Consider the following 15,906-nt stretch of genomic DNA (forward strand, 5'->3'; position numbering starts at 1 on the left):
TGCAGCAGACAGCCAGGAGAAAGGGGCTGGAGCCTCCCTGATGAGCCCAGAGAGGAATGGAAACTCTGAGTCATTGGTAGGTTTGGTGGGAAGAAAAAGCTGCTAACGTGATCCAGCTAATCCAATAAACAGCCAGCTCCTTGCTGCTGCTGAGGTGCACCAGGATCCACAGGGCAAAACACAGCCTAGGTGACCAAAAGCACATCACCAGAGGTGAAGGTGGCATGTGCCAGCATGCCTAGGGCTTGCTCCTCCATCTCTCTGAGCACTGCGGAGCCAGGGATGCCCAGGTTGGAGCATCAGCTGCCCCAGCCCTTCTTGATGGGGCTGAGAGCTTCAGGCTACAAGGAAGTGAGGATAAATATCAGGAGAGGAGGGGCTCAGGGCAGAGCTGCAGCAAGTTTTACCACCCACCCGGCTTGGGAACAAGTCCCCTTCGTGCCATGCCCCTCTGCCAGCTTCTGGCAAGAAATGAGATTCTTAGAAACACAGGAAGAGAAACAAAAGCACTGTGAGAGCAGGAGCCTGGCTCCTTAAAGCACTACCACAAAATGACAATAGCTACAGGTGATGGTTTGGGTGTTACCTCCCCCCCCTCTTAAAATCATCCAGACTAGGCTCAGCCACTGGGAATTGAATGAAGCTTTATACTTACAGCTCAGCACAAAACAGAAACAAATAGGTTGGCAGAGAGCTCCGAGCTCAGCCAGCCCAACCTAGCACCCAGCCCTGCCCAACCAACCAGACCATGGCACTAAGTGCCCCAGCCAGGCTTGGCTGCAACACCTCCAGCCATGGCCACTCCACCACCTCCCTGGGCAGCCCATTCCAATGCCAATCACTCTCTCTGCCAGCAACTTCCTCCTCACATCCAGCCTAGACCTGCCCTGGCACAGCTTGAGGCTGTGTCCCCTCGTTCTACTGCTGATTGCCTGGGAGCAAAGCCCAACCCTACCCTTCAGGGAGTTGCAGACAGCAATGAGCTCTGCCCTGAGCCTCCTCTGCTGCAGGCTGCACAACCCCAGCTCCCTCAGCCTCTCCTGGTCAGGTTTGTGTTCCAGGCTTTTCTCCAGCTTTGTCACCCTTCTCTGGAGACCTTCCAGCACCTCAACAGTATTTACAATCTCTACAGCTCTATACAGAAATACACCAGTTAAAAAGTAATACAGAAACACAGCAGCCCTCTCAGAAACCAGAGTCCCCAGGAGGGGCTCCCAACCACCCTCCCACCCCTCTAACTTACTCCTTATGTTCAAAGAGAGTTTGGAGAGTCAGCCAGGGGGGTTAGGAAGCAGATGGATTAGTCAGGCAGCAAGTTAGGTTAGAGAGAGAAGTTCATGCAGCCCCAGAGAGCAACTCTGTTATCTGTGCTTATGTTCTTGTTTTTATCCATCTCAGCAAGCCTGTGAGTGCAGCAGCCATCACCATTGGCTCCTTTTCACAGCCTACAGTCCAATTCTTCTCACCCACATATCCCAGCTAGGCTCAAACCAGCACACTACATTTCAAACCCAGCCCAACCTCCTGCACACAGGCTATAGTTAAGAGGTCAGGAAACTGCCTCAGACCAAGAGTGGCCCAATTTCTGCAGATAAGGTTCCCCAGTAGCCACGGGTGGCAAGCAGCATCAAAACCAGCTCAAACGATCTTTCCATGGCAACAATTACTGGTCCAGAGCCCTACACGTAACACTTACCTAAGAGGTTTGCCACAGAGCCCAGCTGAACTCACGCTGTCGTCAGGAAGAGGCTTAATTACATCTGCTGAGGTGAAGCAGTCTACGCAAAAGAGGATGGTGGAGGAGCTGGAGGAGAGATGCTCCGCGGCACAACTCAGGGACGCTGCCTGCACGCAGGCAGTGCCAGCTCCTCGAAGGAGAAATGACATCCACCGAGCCAAACCCACCCAGGCAAACAACGGGAAGGGGATGCAGAGGATTAAAACATTGGCATCGAGTCCTAGAAGTGCAAACCGAAGCAATTCGATGCTGCTCCCAGTCGCTGGGGGTGGGTTTAAAGGCTGCTTTGATTGGGACGTTTTGGGGTGGGATTTCTCCTCCCCCGCCCTGCCCTGCAGCTGAGCTGTGTGTGCCCAGGTGTGAGCTTTAATTAGCTCTGTGGTAAAGGGTTGGACTTGATGATCTGTGAGGTCTCTTCCAGCCCTGATGATACTGTGAAAATGTGTGTGTAACATCACAGAGGTGGAACATTAGAGCTCAAGCCTCCAGTTAGGACTTGGGGGAATCAAAGCTGGGTTCGCACTCAGCCCCGACTTTGGAAGTGCAGCAGAAAAGTCACAGTATCACAGTATCATCAGGGTGGGAAGAGACCTCACAGATCATCAAGTCCAACCCTTTAGCACAGAGCTCAAGGCCAGACCATGGCACCAAGTGCCACGTCCAACCTTGCCTTGAACTGCCCCAGGGACGGCGACTCCACCACCTCCCTGGGCAGCCCATTCCAGTGTCCAAAGTCTAGAGCTGAGGCAGAGAAAGTGGCACACAGCAGCTTCAGACAGAAGCCTCGCACTTGCTGGATGGAAAACCGTCAAGGAAAACACATTAGCAGCACAATAACTTAGTTTTCATGTAGAGCTGCTAGGAAAACACAATTATATGCTTCATTTCTGCTGAAAGATATAACCCAGCTTATGGGAAAAGCATTTAGAGCTCATTTTGTTAAGAAAAGAAAGGACAACCAACAAGAAACAGCCACACGGCAAAACAAGCCCCAAACCAAGCCACAGAAAGAGAGGAGCACGAAGGGAGCATGGAGAAATTGGGCAGTTGGATAGGATAAAGCAATCCTGCCCCTCATGTGCAGCAGTGGGGAGGGGCAAAGTGAAGGCAGGATCATAGAATCAGTCAGGGTTGGAAGGGACCACAAGGATCAGCCAGTTCCAACCCCCTGCCATGGGCAGGGACACCTCACACGAGAGCAGGCTGGCCAGAGCCTATCCAGCCTGGCCATGAACACCTCCAGGGATGGGGCCTCGACCACCTTCCTGGGCAACCTGTTCCAGGGTCTCACCAGTCTCATGGTAAAGAACTTCTTCCTAACATCCAGTCTGAATCTACCCATTTCCAGCTTTGTTCTCAGGACAACTTTTGATAGACTCATAGAATGGTTTAGGTTGGAAGGGACCTCAAAGCTCAGCCAGTTCCAACTCCTTGCCACAGGCAGGGACACCTCCCACTAGAACAGGTTGCTCAAGGACTCATCCAACCTGGCCTTGAACACCTCCAGGGAGGGAGCAGCCACAGCCTCTCTGGGCAGCCTGTGCCAGTCTCTCACCACCCTCACTGCAAACAACTTCTTCCTAACATCCACTTTCAATCTCTTCTCTGTCACACTAAACACATTCCTCCTTGTCCTGTTATTACCAGACCTTGTCAATAGTCCCTCCCCAGCCCTCCTGGAGCCTCCTTCAGATCCTGCAAGGCCACTCCAAGGTCTCCTCCAAGCCTTCTCTCCAGACTGCACAGCCCCAACTCTCTCAGCCTGTGCTCACAGCAGAGCTGCTGCAGCCCTCTCAGCATCTTGATGGCCTCCTCTGCACTGGCTCCAACACTTCCATGTGCTGCTTGTGCTTGGGGCTGCAGAACTGCCCCCAGGACTGCAGGTGGGGTGTGAGGAGAGCAGAGCCAAGGGGCAGAATCCCCTCCCTTGCCCTGTGCCCACACTGCTCTGGCTGCAGCCCAGCACAGGGTTGTGTCTGGGCTGCACTCACACTGCAGGCTCCTGTTGAGCTTTTCCTCACCCCAGACCCCCAGGTCCTGTTCCTCAGGGCTGTTCTCAGCCATTCCCCACCCAGCCTGGAGCTGTGCCTGGCATTGTGCCAACCCAGACAATAGAGACTTTTTTTTTCCTTCAGATGCTGCAGAAGTACCAGGATGGTAACACCAACAACCAGGAAAGGGACCTGCTGTGCTCGTTCTGACAAGCAGCAAAAGCAAGGCCCTGGAAGAGCTCTGCAGGGCTCGCAGGAGCTCTCCCCACTGCCCTCAGCCAGTGTCAGCCAAGTGCCACACGAGCACAAGGTTGGATTCGATGATCTTAAAGGTCTCTTCCAACTGAAACAAATCCATGATTCACAGAACCACAGAATGCCAGGGGCTGGAAGGGATCTCCAAAGCTCATCCAGACCAACCCCCCTGCCAGAGCAGGATCACCTACAGCAGATCACACAGGAATGCATGCAGGAGGGTTTTGAGTATCTCCAGAGAGGGAGACTCCACAGCTCCATGAGTCTATAAGCTACAGGATGCTCTGGGTCTGTTACAAGCAAAACACAACTTATCAATGGAATGTCTTCTCTGTTAGGGATGCACGAATGGATCCTGGTGCCTGTTGCATGCTTGCAATAAGCCCAGAGCTGTTTGTAGATTTACCACAGAATCATGGCATGGTAGGGGTTGGAAGGGACCTGTGAAGATCATTCAGTCCAGCCTCCCCCTGACCAAAGCAGGATCACCCTGAGTAAATCATCCAGGAACACATCCAGGTGAGTTTGGAATCTCTTCAAAGAGAGAGAGACTCCACAACCTCTCTGGGCAGCCTGTTTCAGGGCTCTGGCACCCTCACAATGAAGAAGTTTTCTCTTATGTTTATGTGGAATAACCTGAGCTGCAGTTTGTGTTCATTGCCTCTTGTCCTGTCCCTGGACACCCCTGAGAAGAGTCTAGGTCCATGCTCCTGACATTCACCCTTTAGACATCGATCAGCATTGATGAGATCCTTCCCTTATTGCAGGTCGGGGCAGTGTAACACACTTTGAACCACTGATTTAGAGGACAACATTCCAATTAACAATCAAATCAGAACAAACTTGAAACACTTTGATCCTGAATGTTGGCCTCTTGATGCCTCCTCTGCTACAGGGACTCTCACAGATCAGGCCCTCAACAAGGTTATTCAGGATCAGCCCCAAACAACACATCCCTATAGAGAAGTCAGGCCAGTCTCCTCCCATTGTTCCAAACCCAACCAGATGAAAGCCTTCCCTGGGTGCATCCAGAGAGAACAACAGTTTCTGTGAATGGATGCACATTCATTATTTAGCTCCCAAGCCCTGACTTAAAGCCCAAGGCAAAACAGAGCTTCAAATGCTCTCTGCTGCACAACCCCTCCAAGATCACTCTGGAGAACGCAGGCTTGACCCTCTGAGGAGCTCACTTTTCAGAGGAAGCCCCTGCCCATATTCAGGGCCTAAAAACCCATCCACATTTGCAAATCATGAGGAGCTGCCTGCCAAACGAGAATAAACTGGGCCCCAAATTATCAATTTGCCTGACTTTGTTCTCCATCCAAATTCCTCCATCTCCAAAGGAAGATTTCCACCACTTCAAAACAAGAGTTGGCTTAGAAAGCAAGAAGACAATAAAAGAAAGAAAAGGAAAAGAATATATTTTCTCTTCCAGTTCAAATGATGAAAAAAAGGGGTCTGTGTTTATCACTGCCATGTACAATTGATGGTAACAAGTCAAACCAAACCAGAATGTTCGCTGCATCGACCTGGGCTCCTACTCTCAGCTCAGATGCCATTTCTGAAGGGTTCTCAAAAGAAGAGGAGAGCATTGGTTGCAGATTAATTCTCATCTCATGACTAGGAGATGTGAATTATCCATAATTTATGACAGTGCACTGGGCAAAAGAGTTTGTGTCCATTTATCAGCCTAAAAGGCTTGGAGAAGTGGAGCTGCAGAGCCCCGTTAGGAAGATCGCAGGGACAAGTCGTGATGGCGCTGTTGAATCCCATAGAAACGCTACAGGCATTGACAGGGCTCCCCAGGATGTATTCCCCCATCAGCTACTGGAGATGTTGGAGGTTCTCAAGGATCAGGGACACTCCCAGTGTCACAGCATTCTGCTGGACCTGCAAGGATTAAGTATACCCAGGCTGGGTCCTCCTCTTCTACCTCCTCCTCCTCCTCCTCAATCATTGCTCTAAGTGGAAATTAGGCATCGTGCTAACCAAGTCTGAGCATCAAAACACCAGAAGCCACTGAAAAAGAATTTCTACTTAAATTTATTTCTGCAGGAAGAACAGGGAGATGTAAATTCACTCCCCAAAGTTGTCCCTAGGGAGCAGGGAGCAGGATCAGTCCTCCTGCAGCACGGCACAGCATCGCTGCTTGCATTGCGTGAAACCGCACCCGGCGCAGCGCTCAGGCAGGATTCCTGCTGTGTGCCTCCCCTGCAAAAGCAATTTTGCCTGGGCTAAGAAGGAAGAACTCCCTCCTGTACAGCCTTGGACTACTCACATGATTCAAAATCTGGGAATAGCTTTCCATGCTGGTACATCCACCAGCACAAGAGATCCTGTTGCTAAAGCTGAGCTAGGAGCAGGACGAGATCCTGTTTATGTCTTGTTTTTTTTTCCCCATGGTTTCCTTATTGTGAAATAAAGATGCAAAGAGTCTCCCCAGAATTTAGGTGGGGAAAATTCCCAAATTTTCATGAAGCAACTAGAAGGATGTGAGAATATTTCCCCATAGACCAACGATCCCCTTACACGGCGCAGGAACATTCTGCTTTGCCTTCTAACACCATCACAACACCCAGGCAGCAGCGAGGCATAGTGAAAGCTCCTCAGCCCCAGCAAGGAAGCAGCAGGGGGAGTCTGCAGCAGGTACAAAGGCCCCAGGAAAAAGGCCAGAGGGAGTAGAGAAAGAGGCTTTAGACACAGATTTAAAAGAGGAATCCAAAATGGAGGTAAGCACTCCCTTCAGCATGGCTAAGCTGACTGACGACAGAGATGGGTGCCACTTTGGACAAGGGCTCCTCGCAGAGGTGGTAACACCTCCAGCTGAACCTCCCCTGTTCCTTGGGGCCTTTGTGCAGCCACAACCTGACACACAAGACCTGTTTCTCCTGAAAAGTCCCAGCAATGGAGCAGCTCCTGGATCCAGCCCATGGGGAGGAGGTGAGGAGCCAGCATCCCAGGCTGGGAAATGCTTGCTGTGATGTGAGGCTGTCGGGTGGCTCCAGCAAGGTGGTGCTCCTCATCACCCCTGCACCTGGGGCTGAGATCAGTGCAACCTAGAACTCCTGCCAAGGAGCACCACTCCTCCAGGCTGCGAGTAGCAGGTCCCCAGGCAGTGGGAAGTTTGGGGCTGGCCTCTCTTCCCAGCTGCCACAGCATCACCCCCCGTCATGATGGGGACTGGTTTAGGTGAGAATCCCTTTTCCCCCTGTTTTGATGCCACCAGCATAAAAAACTCCTCACCAAATGCAGTCAGCAGAGGGAAAGGCTCCTTCTCATTCTACCTGCTTGAGTATGATGGACTCCATGGCCCACCCATGAGTGTTCATCCCCTTGCTCCATCATCCACCCATGAATGTCCATTGCCTCGCTCCCCACCACCAGTTCTTCCCGACGGCTCTGAAAACGATGACGGAAAGGGTGGAAAAAACCCCAAACCCTTTCTGGGGAGGTGTTGGCTGAGCATCTGCTCCCATTTCATTATCCCTCTAAAACATCCCTTGTCCTTTTAAAAAGGGAAACGCCGCTGGGCAGCAGGCACCTCTGTAGCTGCGCCGAGGAGCGGGTGGCTGGCTGCGGCGCGCAGGCGGGATCCGAGCCCTCCCTCGGGGTAGCACTATCGTGTTCACTAAGTGCACACAACGATTCCATCAGCGTTTCAGCAGGCTCGGGGCTGAAGCACATCTCTTCAGCAGGCTGGCGGGTGATGGGTGCAGGAGCAGGGCTCTGCCGAGCTCTCAGCCGGTTATTTATACGCAGTGGCACCGCATCGTTCTCTTTCCCTGCTTCTTTGCCTCCTCTCAAAATAAAGAAATAAAGAAAGCAGCCCTTTAGGAGGGGAAGAAAAGGAATAATCCAATCCTGACCAAAACGAGCCCTTTAATTTGAAGCAGTGAAGCAGGAGGAGCTGTAAATGCTCCTTGCCCAGGTCCTTCCCAGAGATAGATTTCATCCGGGATACTTGGATGTGATAGTGGGAGAATGTCTGATTTTTCCAGCCCACCCTACCTTCCTCTCAAGGTTTTTCAAGCAGAAGTGTTGTGAGGCAGACACTGTCTCGGCCTGGCTCTAGGCTGAGCCAGCAGCACTGGTCAGAAGCGATGGGGTTGGAACTGGTGTGAGTATTTGGAGTTTCCCAGAGTGACTCCAGGAACTGGGTGTGCTCTGACAGTGCTCTCCGTAGCAGGCACAAGGTTGGTGGCAATCCTCAGCCATACATCACCCCACATCAGCAGAGTTCTCTTAAGCAGAAGCTGCAGGAGGTACCTCTGCCTCCTCCGCGCTGGGCCATGTTTTGATGCTGAAGTTAACCACTGCATTGAGCTAGGAAAACAAAGTCAAACCCATTTCATTTCTGGCTCCGTTCCAGCAGCCTCACCCTGCAGACAAACGTGCACCAGTGTGCATGAGCAAATGACATTTGATAACTCAGAAAAGAAAAGAAGAGGAGGGAAAAAAGAGCCTTGAATATCAGAAAAGGGTAAGTCACTTCCTTTCTTCCTCCCGCTGCCTTAAGATCCTCTGTAGCAGTGACAACAGCAGCATCTGGTGGCAGTGGTCAGCACCTGGGGTGCTCCTCTCCAGTGTCCCATCCACCCTGACCAGCACTGAAACTCTCCCTCTCCTTCCCTGGGGCTGCACTGGCTGGAGACCCCGAAGAGAAGATCTCCTTCAGCTGCCCCATCCGCAGCGCCGAGCCGCAGCAAAGACCTGCTGATCGATGGCCACCGCCTAATCCGGGACTAATCTCCGGGATTCAGGCCACGGATGAGCTGCTGACGTGGGGCCCCCATGCACCCCAAGGCTCTGCTGGGGGGATGCGAAGGTGGACCCTGCCACCATGCAGCCCCACAGCATGGGCCAGCAGCACTACGTGCCCCGACTGGAAACTGGAAAGAGAACTAAACCGTGTCCACATCTAACAACTTCTTGGTAAAATCGAGCTCCTGAAGCAGCAGGATCGGAGGGTTGCTGGGGGTAGGGGGGTGGGGGGGGCTGCAGCAGTTCCTAGAGGCACACACTCGCTTCATCAACTGACATATCCGACCTGCTCCCAGGCTCCTCCTAAAGCATTTTAAGGGCACACCGAACGTTTTAAGAGCAACGGCAAAGGATAACGAACCAGTTTGAATCTGGCGGTAAGAAGAAATCAATTGAAGTTGTCTCCTTTTCAGTACAATCAGGCGCCTCAAACCAAACGAGAACCATTAGGTTTGCCACAACTTAATAAAAAGAGATAAATGGCCCAAATGACAGGGAACAGTTAAATACACCTATGGAGACAGAAAGATTAATTCGCTGCATCTAGGAAGCCCTCCGCTTGCTCCTCCAGAGTTCCATCTCCACGTATCACAACAGCGAGATGAGATGAGGACATCCTGAGCCACAGCCCCGACGAAGAAGCTCATTTCCCCCCTTTATTAACTTTTTTTCCTCCCCTCAAGGCAAGCGCCCAACTCTGGCCCAGGAGAATGCTGCCTGCGCTCTGTCTTGGAGCTGATCGTGGCTCCAAACGGCTCCGAGGGCTTTGTTGCTGAAACATCAGCACTCGTCACCCACAGGCGAGGAAGGCGATATCGGCAGGGAACTCTTTATCCCTCAAGTAGAGCATCAATCCCCTTAGCTTCTTCTCCGGGGTAGAAGGAAATCCCCTTTTGCAGCTCCAGCGTTCTCAGCTACCCCGCTGCGGGTCTCTCTCCCAGGACCAGGGGTTGGTGCTTCCCCTCGCAGACGCAGCGAGCGGGGAAATGAGGGTTAGGGAGGTTTCCTTGCCGTGCTTTGGTCCTGGGGGGGGGACACACGCATCCCCCGGACCCGAGGCTGGGCGCACTTGGGCCGGGCACCGCAGGCAGGTGGGTGACCGAACCAGAGCCCCGCTCCGGAGGTGCCGCCGGCCCCAGCCCAGCCGAGAAGGTGCAAAACAAACCAGTGAACAACAACCACCGAAGCCCCCGACAGCAGCCACGGCACGCAGACCAGCGGGCACCGCGTCGAGCGGAGGGAAAACGTTAACGAAGAGGAGCGCTGGAAGCGAGCAGACAAACAACTCGCTCAGCCCCGCCGGCAGCCCCCTGCCTGCCCCGCCGGGCAGCGCCCGCGGCTCGGGCTCCCCACGCCCCGCGGCGCTGGGGCCAGGGTCGGTGCCGGTCCAGAGCGGGGACCCGACGGCTTCCCCCGCTCCTGTTCCGGATCACTTTCAAAATTCCCTCCCGCAGGAGCTGGAAGCCGCCGGCACTTTCCTTCCTTCCTCTCTTCCCATCCCCACGGAGAAGTTGCGGGACGCACCGAGCAAAGCCTCCCGGGCAGCCCCGCCGAGCACCGCCGCCCTCTTTCCAGCATCGCTCCCCCACCCCCGCTCCGCGGCACCCCCTCCCCGCAGCACCAGTACCTTGTTACAGTGATAATAATCCAGCGGGCCGAGGCAAGTGGGGTCGGCACCGGGCAGCGAGCCCACGGCCGTGGGGGCGGAGGGGTAAAACCTAACGTCCATGCCGGGGCTGCGGACGGCGGCAGGCGGGGGCTTCAGCGGGCATGGACCCGGCTGCGGCGGCGGCGGTGCCTCTGGCGCGGGGGGCGGGGAGAGGGCGGGCGGCGGCCCCCGGCCCGCCCCGCTCCGCACCGCCCCGCGCCGGGCCGCTATTGTTCGCGGCGGGGCCGGGCGGCTCCCCACGGCGGCCGGGCGCCCCCCCCCCACCACGCACACACACACACCCGCACGGGCACCGCGGGGCGGCGCGGCCAGAGTCCCCCCGGGACGTTCCCCCTGGCCCCGGCGACCCGACAGCGCGGCTGCCACGCCGCGCCCCGCTCGCTGTCACATCTCCTGTGCTCCTTAGCGGAGCAGCCTGCCCGGCCTTGGCCTGCTCGGGGCACAGCACGGTGGGAAGCAGCTTCGTTAAGGCCAGGCTGGATGGGGCCTCCGAGCAGCCCGTCCGGCGGTGGGTGTCCCTGCCCGGCGGTGGGTGTCTCTGCCCGGCGGTGGATGTCCCTGCCCGGCGGTGGATGTCCCTGCCCGGCGGTGGGTGTCCCTGCCCGGCGGCGGGTGTCCCTGCCCGGCGGCGGGTGTCCCCGCCCGGCGGTGGGTGTCCCCGCCCGGTGGTGGGTGTCCCTGCCCGGCGGTGAATGTCCCTGCCCGGCGGTGGGTGTCCCTGCCCCGTGGTGGGTGTCCCTGCCCGGCGGCGGGTGTCCCTGCCCGGCGGTGGGTGTCCCCGCCCGGCGGTGGATGTCCCTGCCCGGTGGTGGGTGTCCCTGCCCGGCGGTGAATGTCCCTGCCCGGCGGTGGGTGTCCCTGCCCCGTGGTGGGTGTCCCTGCCCGGCGGTGGATGTCCCTGCCCGGTGGTGGGTGTCCCTGCCCGGCGGTGAATGTCCCTGCCCGGCGGTGGGTGTCCCTGCCCCGTGGTGGGTGTCCCTGCCCGGCGGTGGGTGTCCCTGCCCGGCGGTGGGTGTCCCTGCCCAGGGCAGAGAGTTGGAGCTGGATGATCTTTAAGGTTCCTTCCAACTCAAGCCATTCTGTGAGTCAATGATTCTTCCCCTCCTGCACATGGCTAGTGCCCACCCCGCAAAGTGGAAAAGGGGGGTGCCGTTGTGCTGACCCTCGCTGTAAACAGCCCTGGCACCTGGCACCTACACCTCACTTCCAGAAAGCCTGTGCAAGGCCTGTCCCAGGCTCTGCCACTGGTGTCGGTTTCCTGACCCCAAGGACCTGGAGACCTACTGCCACTTCCCATCACCCAGCTTCTGACCCTTCTTCACTCTGCAGACAGGCAGCACCCATCCCCATGGCCGCCCAGCAGCCCTCCCTCCCTGCCATCCCCTCTGACCCCAACACCCATGGCTGTCCAGCAGCCCTCCCTCCCTGCCATCCCCTCTGACCCCAACACCTATAGCCACCTAGGAGCCCTCCCTCCCTGCCATCCCCTCTGACCCCAACACCTATAGCCACCCAGCAGTCCTCCCTCCCTGCCATCCCCTCTGACCCCAACACCTATAGCCACCCAGCAGTCCTCCCTCCCTGCCATCCCCTCCAACCCCAACACCCATGGCTGCCCAGCAGCCCTCCCTCCCTGCCATCCCCTCCGACCCCAACACCCATGGCCACCCAGCAGCCCTCCCTCCCTGCCATCCCCTCCGACCCCAACACCCATGGCTGCCCAGCAGCCCTCCCTCCCTGCCATCCCCTCCTACCCCAACACCCATGGCCACCCAGCAGCCCTCCCTCCCTGCCATCCCCTCCGACCCCAACACCCACGGCCACCCAGCAGCCCTCCCTCCCTGCCATCCCCTCCGCCCCCCCTGTGGTGAGGGCTTCCAGGGCAGATAAGCGCAGAAAGCCCAAACCTAGCAGATGAGGAGGGAGGATGCTCTGTGGTGGCCAGGCTGAGCCCTACCCGGGCCCGTAGCCGTGGCCCGTGTGAGACGACCACATTTTGCCACCCCGCCCCCCGCAGGCTCTGCGCTCTCCCACTCCTCTCTGCACATCTCCCAGCAGGCCCAGGAGACAGCAGCCCAGCGGAAGATCCTGCTCTCCACGCAGCATCTTTGCAGTGCATGATTCCTTCCCCAGACACAGCCAGTCACCTCAGCCGATCCACGCACTCACAGCCAGCCAGGACAGGGCTGGCAGAGTCACTTTTCTGGCAGATCTCTGATGGAAATGGCCTTACTTTGAAAACAAAACCACTACAAAAATCACCACTTAGAAAGGCACATTTGCAACCCACTCCCTACTGCGGGAGACTCTGTAGCTGGAAAACCGAGCTAAATAAACACCGAGTCCTTCCACCAGCCTCTTTATCATTGCAAGAGTGAGGCCAGCTCCTGCCCAGTTTGGGAGCTGGGAAGCAGGCTGGGGTTTCAAGGGAATGCCAGCTCTGGGAATGGAGTGATTATGTAAAAATGGTAGCTCTCAGTTAAATGAAAAAGAAGCTTTTAGCCCTCGTGACTGAGGGTGGTGGTGGGGAGGGACAAAAAAAAAAAGGGATCTGAGGATAAAAAATTGATGGGGACACAGAAGCTGCTTCACGTACATGATTGTTTTTCAACCCCTGTGATTCTGCTGGAGAATCAGCAACGATCCTGAAGGGAAGCAGGGTTGGCATCGAGGAGAGCTGCTCAGAGATGGGAGTGGAGGGGGTGGGGAGCTCCTGGTCAGAGGCATTCGTAGAATCATAGAATAGAAGCATAGAATCAGTCAGGGTTGGGAGGGACCACAAGGAGCAGGCAGTTCCAACCCCCCTGCCATGCCCAGGGCTGCACACAGCCTCAGCCAGCCTGGCCTCAAACACCTCCAGCCATGGGGCCTCAACCACCTCCCTGGGCAACCCAGTCCAGCCTCTCACCACTCTCCTGCTCAACAACTTCCTCCTCACCTCCAGCCTCACTCTCCCCACCTCCACCTTTGCTCCATTCCCCCCACTCCTGGCACTCCCTCACAGCTTCAAAAGTTCCTCCCCAGCTTTTTTGTAGCCCCCTTCAGATCCTGGAAGGCCACAAGAAGGTCACCTGAGAGCCTCCTGCAGCCTGCACAGCCCCAACTCTTTCAGTCTGTGCTCACAGCAGAGCTGCTGCAGCCCTCTGAGCATCCCAGTGGCTCCTCTCTGGACACCCTCCAGCACATCCATATCCTTCTTGTAATGGGGGCTCTTGCTTTTCTAAGGCAACCCCCTCATTGCTAAATTCCCACTTTTAAGTATTGTCTTATACAGTAGCTAACATCCAGAGATGAAAAAAACACCTTCAGTGTTAACACTGACAAGGCCTCAACCACCTCCCTGGGCAACCCATCTCAGCCTCTCACCACTCTCCTGCTCAACAACTTCCTCCTCAGGTCCAGCATTGTGGAGACAGAGAACATTTTGCATCACAGCTTTGCAGCTCTGCCTCCTCCCGATCCAAACACACCCCAAAAAGGGCTGGTTTCCCTCTTTCCTTGTTTCATCAAAGCCTGAACTGACACCTCCACTTAGGAGAGCTTGGTTATTGTTGCAGAACCCTCCCAAGCAGAGTGCCTGGGATGTGATGGAGCATCAGTAATTAAAACTAAAGGAGAGTTGTCAAAAGACTGGAACAAAGTGTATTTTAGGCTGCTTGTTTATCCACAAAGTTCAGTAATTAGCAAGCAGCCTCTGAGTCATTAGTAGGAATTAGCCAGGTTTATTATCTTTATTAATTATCATAATTGTTGTGTTTCATATATTGTGCAGTCACTGCTAGCAGCTTTACGCTTAAGGCTGAATTGTCTTTCCCTCCTCCCCTCCCCCCAAAGCAGGATCTAATTCTGTGGTTCCCATCCCAACCAGTTTGTGAGCTCACCTTTCCCAAATGAAGCTCCGTTTCTTCACTGCCTCCTCAGCTCCCCAGACCTCAAGATTTGCAGCCATCTGCCCTGCCAAGCTTTGCACATTCGTCTGTCTTCAGCAGATCTGGGTTGTATATCATACAATCCTATCATCATCCAGTTCCAACCCCCCCCCTGCCCTGGGCAGGGACACCCTACCCTAGATCAGGCTGGCCAGAGCTTCATCCAACCTGGCCTTAAACACCTTCAGGGAAGGGGCTTTAACCATCTCCCTGGGCAACCCATTCCAGGCTGGAACACAAGTCCTAAGAGGAGAGGCTGAGGGAGCTGGGGGTGTGCAGCCTGCAGAAGAGAAGGCTCAGGACAGAGCTCATTGCTCTCTACAGCTACCTGAAGGGAGGCTGTAGCCAGGTGGGGTCGGGCTCTTCTCCCAGGCAAGCAGAAACAGAACAAGGGGACACAGCCTCAAGTTGTGCCAAAGGACGTCCAGGCTGGATGTTAGGAGGAAGTTGCTGGCAGAGAGAGTGATTGGCATTGGAATGGGCTGCCCAGGGAGGTGGTGGAGTGGCCATGGCTGGAGGTGTTGAAGCCAAGCCTGGCTGGGGCACTTAGTGCCATGGTGTGGTTGGTTGGGCAGGGCTGGGTGCTAGGTAGGGCTGGATGAGCTTGGAACTCTCTTCCAACCTGGCTGATTCAGTGATTCTATGATCTCAAAGAGAGCCTGAGCTGAGCAACCCCTCATCACAACGTGTTGCTGCCATTAATATCCAGAAATGCTTTTGGAGGGGATGTGTGCCAAGGGACACTGACAGAGGAAATGCTCTTCATCAGCCAAATGCTCTTACAGTTCACCTTGTGTCTGCAGTGTTCCTCCATGTTGGACTGTCAGAAGAAGACACCCTGGTGGAGCTGAGCACTGGGTGGCTTCCCAGCGTGACCCCTGACCAGGGCCTGGAGAAGGATGTGTCATGGGGTGTCTCCAGCCTCTGGCTAACTGCCCCTACATCAGCAGCTCTTGCAGTGCTGAAGGGACCTGCTCAAGCCCCCCGTGTCTGGCTAACTGCCCCTGCATCAGCAGCTCTTGCAGTGCTGAAGGGACCTGCTCAAGCTCCCCGTGTCTTCAAGAAGCCTTCAACTTGTCCCTGCTGTTAAATCTTTCCTCCTCTTTTTAGCTATGTTTTGTCCCTAAAGGCAATTCAGTGGCTGCCCTATGGAGCAAGTGGAGATCGACCAGAAGATGCAGATTGGTCTGAACTCCTGCTTTCCTCAACCACTTTGGTGTCCCTCTCAATGTAGCATCAACCTCTTCTCACCAAGGCAGAACCCTTGATGGAGCAGAGCTCCTTCCTGGCAGGAGCAGGACACACAGTACAGCCCACCTGAGCAGCACAGGCTTGCCAGATTGTCCTGAGAGGACTGCCAACACTGGCCAAGATTTTGATGAAGCTGTGTACAAATGTCACCTTGGGCTCAACTCAGGAGATGCAGAGAGAACCATAGATTCCAGCATAGATACAGATAGATTCTATCTATGATAGGTATCTATGATAGATTCTATCTATGCCACATTCTATCTATGATAGATTCTATGATAGATATCTATGACACATTCTATCTATGCCACA

At 55.2% G+C, this 15,906-nt stretch overlaps 1 protein-coding gene across 3 annotated transcripts in view; it reads right to left on the reverse strand.

Moving 5' to 3' along the window:
- TOX2 (TOX high mobility group box family member 2) overlaps positions 1-10,561 on the reverse strand; it is a 205,531-nt gene extending 194,970 nt beyond the window's left edge. For 2 of the 3 annotated variants that reach the window (XM_064167699.1, XM_064167696.1), the window contains exon 1: positions 10,373-10,561. In XM_064167699.1, the coding sequence (XP_064023769.1) occupies positions 10,373-10,474 (102 nt within the window). In that variant the 5' untranslated portion in view covers positions 10,475-10,561. Of the gene's footprint in view, positions 1-1,696; positions 1,952-10,372 lie in introns of those variants that run through there. The other variant, XM_064167698.1, reaches the window with a different exon arrangement.
- Between the last annotated feature and the right edge of the window lie 5,345 nt (positions 10,562-15,906).

This window comes from Pogoniulus pusillus, chromosome 29, assembly GCF_015220805.1.
Source record: "Pogoniulus pusillus isolate bPogPus1 chromosome 29, bPogPus1.pri, whole genome shotgun sequence".
In the NCBI taxonomy this organism is placed as follows: domain Eukaryota; kingdom Metazoa; phylum Chordata; class Aves; order Piciformes; family Lybiidae; genus Pogoniulus; species Pogoniulus pusillus.